The sequence below is a fragment of the Mesoplodon mirus genome, assembly GCF_964341445.2.
Source record: "Mesoplodon mirus genome assembly, chromosome: 19".
NCBI classification, from domain to species: domain Eukaryota; kingdom Metazoa; phylum Chordata; class Mammalia; order Artiodactyla; family Ziphiidae; genus Mesoplodon; species Mesoplodon mirus.
This window is the reverse complement of record NC_138995.1, coordinates 48,848,372-48,857,727: the sequence shown is the minus strand read 5'-3', so window position 1 is coordinate 48,857,727 and position 9,356 is coordinate 48,848,372. Positions and strand designations below refer to the sequence as shown.

The following is a 9,356-nucleotide window of genomic DNA, read 5'->3' as shown; positions in this document are numbered from 1 at the left end:
CTGAAGAAGGTGAGGAAGCAAGCCAGTTGACTATCTGGGGGAGAAGTGTTCAGGCAAAGGGAAGAGCAACTGCAAAATTCCCGAGGAGAGCATGCTTAGATGTTTCAGCAACAACAAGAGGCAAGTGTGGCCGGAGGGGAGTGAATGAGAGGAGAGTGATAGAAGATGAGGTCACAGAGGGAAGGAAGGCAGTAAGTCATCGTGAGGACTTTGGGTTTTATTCCGAGAGAGATGGGAAGCCATTGAAAGGTTTAAGCAAAGGAGGGACATCATCGGACGTGTTTTACAAAGGATCAGACCAACAGTTCAGTAGGCATGAAAGTAAGGACAACAGACAGGACGCTACAGCAATAATGCAGGCCAGGAATGAAGGTGTCAAGGTAGGAGGAGTTGGCTGTGGTGATCTAGATATATTGAGTGAAGAATTAAGAGAAAGAAAAATAACAGTCAGGGCTTCCCTGGTGGCGCAGTGGTTGAGAGTCCGCCTGCCGATGCAGGGGACACGGGTTCGTGCCCCAGTCTGGGAAGATCCCACATGCCGCGGAGCGGCTAGGCCCGTGAGCCATGGCCGCTGAGCCTGCGCATCTGAGCCTGTGCTCCGCAACGGGAGAGGCCACAACAGTTGAGAGGCCCGCATACCGCAAAAAAAAATAAAATAAAATAGCAGTCAATGATGACATCCAGTTTTTTACCCGAGTTCCTGGAAAAATGGAATTGCCATTGCATCTTGGAGAAATACAAGTTTTAGGGGGAAGATCGTGATCTTGTTTTTTGACATGTTAAGTTTTCCAAACCTATTAGACATCTAAGTGGAAGTGTTAAGTTCGGTGTTCACGTCTGGAGTATGAAGAGAGACAGTTCAAGCAAGAGGAAAAACTTGGGAGTCATGAGTGAATAGGTGGCACTTGAAGTCATGAGCATAGATGAGAGTTTGGGTGAGACGGAGTAAATATAGTCAGAGAGAAGTCCAAGAACTGGGCACTCAAATTGAGCTTCTCCGTCGCCCAGTTCCCCCAGAAATGCCATCCATCTAGGAGTGTGCCCTGTCCTGCTGCAGACCCAGGCCTAGGTCTTCCTCTGGCCCACCTCCCAGTTCCATGCAGTCGCTGCCACCTCTGGCCTCTGCAAATGGCTTTTCTCTTTCAGCCCAGAATTATTTGAGATAAAGAAGGAAAAAAGAGAGCGGCCAAAGACTGAAGAAATGAATGGTCACAGGACTTTGCAGGGAACAGCCCTGTCCACAAGGCCCTTATTTAGCCAGAGTTTTGGGTCAACTGTCAACTCTGAGATTTAACTCGGTTTCCCGTACCCAGCACAACCCTGACAGTTGCTGAACAGCATCTGGTCTACTAGAGTTTCTGAGAAACACTCCAGAGTTTCCCACCCAAGCAGCTGCCTGCACAGAACAGCACTCCCACCCCTCGATCCTGTGTTTCAGAACAGAACTTCATCCAATAGGAAGGCCAGTCTCAGTAGCCATTACCCGATCATCCACTTGCCCTGTGATTCCTCAGATGACTCTAGCCCAGCAGTAGCCACTGACTCCCTTTTTCTAGTAGGCTTTTTTTGGTGATCACAGCAGACATCTGTTCATCTGTTGTCTTTGTCTGAAACCACTACCTCTCACTCTTAGGTTTCTTCCTCTGCCTCCCTGATTGCATCAGAGATGAACACATGACCTAAGCCCGCCAAACAGGGTTCTTTCCTGGGACCCAAAGCCAGCAGGAGAGACTCAGTTTTCTGTAGTGTTAAGCTGCCTTTCAGAAAGGACAGACCCGAGGTTCAGTCCCTGGTCTCAAGGAAAACAATGGAGAGTGTGCCCTCCAGAGAGATGTCAGGGTGAACCTCATAGGGCCCAAGTTCCTGGGGCCAGGTCACCTCTGTCTGCAGCTGGAACACAAATCGAATCAGTTATTTCCCTTAGTGTTGATGTTGTTCTGAGCTGAGCTGTCATTTACAACTCCAAGTGTTTCCAAAAATGTTATGGGTGTTCACCTGCCCACTGCCACACTGTCCTCCCCAATGTCCTCTCTCATCCACCCAAAACTCATAGGAGCAGCTTGGGTACTGAACAGGCAGGAGGCGAGGCCTCCGATGATTACCTTTTTGAAGGTTTCATCTTCTTTTTAACATTCTGTAATGTACACCTCCAGCAGTTTGGCCTCTCTGATTCCCAGTAGCTTCAACTATTCCAGATTTCCCAGATATTCTCAGATTTCCCCATAACATTTTAAGTTTAACATTGTACTTTGAAATTCCAGGGACTTGGGCTTCCCTGGTGGTGCAGTGGTTAAGAATCTGCCTGCCAATGCAGGGGACACAGGTTCGATCCCTGGTCCGGGAAGATCCCACATGCCACGGAGCAACTAAACCCGTGCACCACAACTACTGAGCCTGCACTCTAGAGCCCGCAAGCCACAGCTACTGAAGCTCGCACGCCTAGAGCCTGTGCTCCGCAACAAAAGAAGCCACTGCAATGAGAAGCCCGTGCACTGCAACAAAGAGTAGCCCCCGCTCACCACAACTAGAGAAGGCCCGCCTGCAGCAACGAAGATCCAATGCAGCCAAAAATAAATAAGTAAATAAATAAATTTTTAAAAAAACTACAGAGTTTTCCAATTAAAAAAAAAAAAGAAATTCCAGTTATGTGGATTTTCTGTGTTAGCAGAAAACTAGGTTCCTATCTGGAGGACCATAACTCACAGTAGCTAAGGAGAGAAAATGCAAAAAAAAAGAGTAGCTCAAAGGCAAGCCATTATTAATTGAAAGCCATTCATCATCCAACTACTAACATGGATACTTTACTACTCCCACCAGTTTACTGTGTGCAGAGCTCTGTGCTAAATTCTCTCCCACATAACCTTCATAGCAGCCCCATGAAGGATATCCTGTTGTCCTCCCCATTTAAGACAGGTTAAGAAATCTGAAAATAGCCATTCTGCTACTAAGTAGAGAATTAACTCAAGGTTGCCCCATTCCTGAGCTCTGTTCTTAATCACAACCCTGTCCTGCCTGCCACCTCCTGACTCTTCAGCCTTGGAAAGAAGGTACAGGGAAAGTGGAAGCGCAGGCAATCCCTTCCTGCCCTCCCCATTACCCCAGTTCTAACATCAAGTAGGCCTTTGTGATATTAAATCTGATTGACAGGGTAGAATGTTACAAGTGGAAATGGCCAAGAATGACGTCTCCAATGGAAAGGACAGCAGCATGGGCAAAGACAGAGGTAGGAGAATACAACCACTAGATTAACACTGGTCCCCTTGGAGTGGATCTAAGGATCTGTGTAGGGCAGTAGGGAGAAACTCACTAGGAAAGATGCAGTGTGTGGAAGGGATCAGACACTGGAGTGTGGGGTGGCCTCTGTAACCAAATCTTGGGGGAGTGGAGTGGGGCCTGTAATTTGGAAAAATAGTAACTTAATTCTATGTTGACAAACGTTAAACGTGTTTTCTACCACCGTCACCACAATCGGCACCACATGCTGTGGTCTGCAAACCGCACAGTACAGGGTTCAGAATCCAGGGGAAGTGAAGCTCTCGGAGGGTTATCTGCACCCAGGCCAAGGGCTGACAATCACAACCGAAAGAAAACCTGGCTCAGAAAGTTCAACAGACTGCTCCAGTCAGTCACCTTCAAGTGCCCTCAGCAAAATGGTATGACCCGGGAGAGGAGTGGATTGAAGGGTAGACTTAAGTCAGGCCTCAATTCAGGGCCGCTGGACAGGGGTCAAGAAGGACCTGGAGACCAGGGGATCACCAGGACAAGGGCAAAGGGAGGTTCGTGGACAGGGCGACGGCCGGAGTCTGAAGGAGATCGGCTGTGGGGCGATACACGCCGATGGATTTTCGCGAGCTGCTCCGGGGAGGCGCACCCACCGAGGGTGCTGAGTCACGCTGACCCGGAAAGGGCAAGAAATCGCGGTTCGCCGGAGATACGAGGATCTCCTGGCACTGGGCCCACTCTCCGGAGGTGCGGCGCGCATGCGTCTACGCGTAGGGAAAGCGGGATCAGCTCAGGTAGTGAGGGGGTGCTCACGCGTCTGCGTGTGGGCTCGCACGTCCGGGGGTGCAAGTGTGCGCATGTCCCCGCGCCGGGACGGGAGCGGGGGGCAGACCGCGGAAGTCGCAGACGCCTCTGCCCGCACGTCTGGGATGGACGTGTGCGCACAAGTGCGCATACTCCGGGTTGGGGCGGACTGCGCGTGCGCAGACTAGGAGACCCGAGGACGGGGGAGTCAGCGCCCCCAGGAGGCTCGGAGCCTGTGCTGCGTGCTTCGTGCTGTTCGCCTATTCGGCCGCGTATTGTCGCTTCAGGATGTCGCCACAGAGCTTTCCCTTTGAATCCACTGTTTGGTTTTTTAAAATAATTTCCCCACCGCACATGGGCATGAGTTTCCAGCAGAAGAGAAAACTCGGCACTTAGTTGAGCTACAGAGCCCTACCCGCAGCTCCTAGCGTCAGTCCCTCCTTGCAGCTCTAGTACAAACAGTGATCATAGTGTATTTTTCAGCCCAACGTGAGAACCGATTTATTTCAAGGCTACTTCTGTTTTTGCCCTGTATTAGAATTTGCCTCTGGCCTTAGCAACACCTCGTTTCATCTGGCTTGTCTTGAGATGCTTCGAGCTGTTCTGCACCCTGCACGTGTGGCCATGAAGGAGACTCGCTCCTCGCTCCACTGAGGCCTTGGTTCAGGTGAGAGACATACAAACACACATTCCAGCGGAGTGCTAAGTGCTGTAGTGAGGAACAAAGCTGGGGGGAGGCTGGGCTGTGGCCCAACGGAACTGGAGAGACCCAGGCAGGTGGGCACTGGGTGAGGGGTGGGGGTGGGAGGCTTCCTTGAGGTAGCAGGGGTGTATGGGACACCCTGGGGCCTGAGAAGGAAAGGCAGGAGCTAGGGGAGGACCAGGTTGATGGCAGTGGAGATATAAGAACATGGTGGAATTTAAATGTGCTTGCAGATGCACCTGTAGGACTTGCTGCTTAAGTGAATAAGGAGAGTAAAGATGATCAAGAATGTCTTCTAGGATTTCTGCCTGAGCGCCGGGTGGATGAATAGTGGCACCTCTTACCAAGATTGGGAAAGAGGGGGTTGTCTTCCCTACAAGACTGAGTTTTGCGATCACAGACTGCATCTTCTATGCAGCCCTGGCTCCAATCCTAGCAAGGGCCTCGCCCCCAGGTGACAATAGTAAATGTTGAAATGAATGACACTCCTGAAGCAATCCTTCCTCCTCACCTAGGTCCACATCCCCAACTCAGTCCCAATATAAGCCACATCCAGTCCCCCTCACAGACAAGCAGAGGCCTGTGCCCAGCCAGCAGATCCCTGTGGAATCGTAAGGCCAGCTGTTTGGGTTACTTCCAGGAGCCTGTCCCTGGAGGTTCCTCAGACTCCCATGCACATATGGTTGGGAGCCTGACAGTCATGTTGTCCACATACATGGCTTTTTGGTAATTGAGGAGCTGTCTCCAGATCAGGAAGCAGATCACAAGAGGGGTCACACAGAGCAAGAGGAATGTCCTTTCACAGCACCATGGTTGGAATGCAGTGTTTCAGCTACACTCCTAGAGCTGGACGCCCCACTCTCCCAGCATCCCCCAGGTGGAAAAGGAGGGGCACCGTCCTAAGGACCTCACCTACCTGTGTGTCATCCTCCATTTCTCGGCTGAGCCAAAGCCTCCAAGGACCTTCTTGGGGCTCCGGTGAACATCTGTCCTGCTTCCATCCCCACCCGCCTGGCATGGAGCTGGGGCTACGGGACTCCTGTCTCCACCACTGTTGTGAATCAGAAGTCAGGGAACAGCACCAGGTACTAGTGCTAAATAGGAACACGTCTGAATAAAATGTGTTTTTCCATCTAGCATTTTAATATGAACTTTCGGTGTCTTCCTTAGCATACCCATGCAACATGGCTGTTCCTAAGCAGCCTTGTCCTGAGGTGCACTTAGAAGGCTCTAGGACTAAGTCCTCATGCTCAGCTTTTAGGCATCTCAGCAGAAAGAAGCCTGAGTGGTACTTGTACGGGTGGGTTATATATTAATGCTCACTTACTCCATTATCCTAAGTTCATGAAAAAAAGTTTCAATCAAATGCTGTCTTGCTGTAAATGAAAACGAGCTGAAATTCCCCTGTAACCCACCCGCCTTTTGTGGTTCCCATTTTGCAATCTTTCCTTCTCCATTAGCAGGATGGCATCATCCAGTGAGACTAGTCCTTCTTGCCCCTGTGAGGTAGGGTCTGTCTGCCACACAGTGGGTCCCTGGCAGAACTGGGGGAGACCTCACCCCTGCATCTATCTGCTCCTTGGAAAGGCTGGCTGGACAGCTCACAAGCGCCCATGTTTGGTGGAATGTGTGTGTTGGCAGATCACAACCCAAGGAGAGAGTCTGCATCCTTCCAGGTGACCTCCTTCACCACGACACTGGCTCTGCCCACACAGAGGCCTCTTCCAGCTTTGGCCTTCAGGAAGCTAACAGGAGAGGTGTGGTAGGTTGTCCTGCTTTCTGCCCACCCACCCCAGCTCATCCTAATACCCCCCAGTGGTATTACCCTTGCAAGGGCTCAGAATAAGAGGACAGGCCGACCTAAATCTACTCGGGTGCAGCTTTTCAAAGTAATGAACCAGACAGGGCTGCTGACATGGTATCTGCTGCAGTTCATTTTCAACAGAGATACAAAAATTATTAAATGTATACTTTAATAAAGCCAATAGTTATTTTACTTATAGGAGCTTTAAAAGTAAGATACAAAATGTAGAGTTCCAGTTTGGAAGCGTTGTAACTAGTCACACGAGCAATGCAGCCACGCCCGGCCACACAAAGGACACACACACTCACACATGCACACACATGCGCTCTGGCGAGACCCCTCTGCCGAGCGCAGCACCTGGAATTACCAGTATTCAGAGCAAGGTGGTGCTGAGAACACAGCACCTACAAGGAGACCACACAAACAGCTTCACACAGTCTCATAGCCCATGGAGACGCAATCACAAAATGTCTTCCTTACTTGAGAAAAACAGATTGGAAAGTGACAATTAGCAACGTTGATGTCACCTGCGCTGGAGCATCAAGGACTGACCTCTGTCCAGGATGAGGTCTTTGGGGAGGCACTATTAAAACAAGAGTACTTCAGTATAACAGAACTTGAAACACAGGGTACTGTAGACACATTACTGAGGAAATAGAAAACTATCTAACAAGTAAAACAGCCACGGACAACTTCAACAGAGATTAGTGCACACACTGTGACAGCTAACACAGACAAGGGCCACTCAGGGTTGGCGCAAAGCACGTGCCTGAAAAGTCTATGTACAAAATAGTTCTCTGTAAACATGGTGAGGTGACTGTTCAGAACCCACGGTGAAAGGATCATGAGTACAGGCAGCAATGGCATCCGCACACAGCACAAAAGACAACACCCGAGGCCTGGAAACAGCCTGGCAACACAGTACTAAAAATTCAGATGGCTGGGCTCAGACACCCTAAGGGTCCTCTATAATTAGTGTGTATACGTACATATATATATATTCTTTTTGGTATTTTTAAATATAAATTTACTTATATCCATAGAAAAATGAGAACATAACTGTGTTATTACAATCTTTGCTGGAAAAGCTTATATGGAGTTAGAAAGAATAAACCATTTATTAGTAGTTAACATATATTAAAATGGTTTAATGATTTAAGAAAATATAAAAAAAATATTAATACTGTCAAACTTTCATACCAGAAAATATTATGGATTTTTCTCAATTAGACTTTTTCAAAGATGAAATATGAAAAATTTAAATAAGTTTTATATAAAGAACTTCTGTAACCTCAATTAATATACAGTGGGGTATGCCTCGTCTATATAGATATATTTATTATTTCTCAATTTAAGCACCATTCAATTCTTCTGGATCCATTCTGGCTGGAAAAATATCCCTAAATCCACAGGATGGTATCTATTTAATAGCACGTTAACTGAAAATGAGGTTTTCTTTTTTTTTAAGAAAAAACTTTTAAATTACTTCCTATCTACATCCTAATTGGTTTGTCTTGAGCCAGCTCACAATATTACTGCAATTTCAAGTGTCTCTCTGCAGCCCCTGACCACACCTCCACGTTGGAGACTGTGTCGAAGCCTCTGGCCACGTGTGGAAGGACCTGAGGGCCGAAGGTGTAGCTTCACCCTGCACGCGGACAGCAACCAGCTGGCTCATGTCCACGCACCATAAGGGCTATGCCTCCAACATGTTGTATGATCCTGCTTTTGTAAATCCGGTAGAGGCTGCACCCCCTGGGTGCTGCTGTGGGGTGGCAAGGGGCTGTCCACCTACAGAAAACCCAGGTGATTGCTTCTGATCACAAATATTCTATACTTTGCCCAGTTCGTATAAGCTTAAATAAAGATAGTGTTGAACAAACCTCCAGCCACTCTATTTGTTATCTTAAAATATTCAATGCATTTTAGGCAGGAGATGTTTTAACTAAAAACCTATATGAAAAATAGCTATAAAATACAGTGATTGGTGTGTGGTCATCACTCAATGTGTTAAGGAGGGGGAAGGGGAGGGTTTCAGATGAATGGTCAGTTTTGCTCTCAGCCTTCAGGCCTGAGGCCTTCCCAACACACACAGTGGGACTACAAACTTAAGAGAGCTGTGTTTCTCAAAGTGTGGCCTGTGGCCCACCTGCATCAGAATCACCAGAGGTGCATTAAACTCGAAGATCCCCCAGCATCTCCCTGAGGAGGGTCAGTAAACTCCATCTTCAGCTGGCCCTCCAGGCGTCTGATGCCTCCAAAGTTTTGAGAAGCCAGGCCTTAAAGGCTTGGAGTTGCCAACCACCCCCATCCCCAAGGATCCCTGCCTGGGACAAGGGTGCACTGGTCCTCTGGGGGGGTGGTGCCAGCTAATTAGCCCTGGGGTGAGGACACTGGCCCCAACAGCTCTGAGCAGGCAGGCAGGCTGGTCCTGGGTCAGTACTGGGGCAAGTAGGCCGGCCTGCGCTCAGCCTTCCCGGGGAAGGCCTTGAAGCCCTTGGGTGCAGCCTTGTGTGCTGGTGGGGGTGTGGGCTGCGGCGGGGTCTGCACGTAGGTGAAGGAGGCGGCGCTGCAGTCGCTGGTGGCGGCCCATACTGGGGACTGCAGCATCTGCATGGTGTCATTCCACTGGCTGCCAGGGCTGGCGACTGCATAGAGTGGTGCACTTGGGCCAGGCAGGGTGCTGGGCAGTGGGGAAGGGTGTTGCCAGGGGGCTTTGGGTGGCCACGTTTTGGTTTTGTTATCCTGAGAGACAGAAGAGGGTTCTTAGTGGCATTTCTGGCAATTGATCATCTTTTCCCACCTCCCCAGATCTCTGGTCCT

At 49.3% G+C, this 9,356-nt stretch overlaps 1 protein-coding gene across 2 annotated transcripts in view; it reads right to left on the bottom strand.

Moving 5' to 3' along the window:
- Positions 1-6,683: 6,683 nt before the first annotated feature.
- Positions 6,684-9,356, bottom strand: part of GARRE1 (granule associated Rac and RHOG effector 1) — an 81,191-nt gene continuing 78,518 nt past the window's right edge. For both annotated transcript variants that reach the window (XM_082605818.1, XM_082605819.1), the window contains one exon: positions 6,684-9,278. In XM_082605818.1, the coding sequence (XP_082461944.1) occupies positions 8,970-9,278 (309 nt within the window). In that variant the 3' untranslated portion in view covers positions 6,684-8,969. The remainder of the gene's footprint in view (positions 9,279-9,356) is intronic.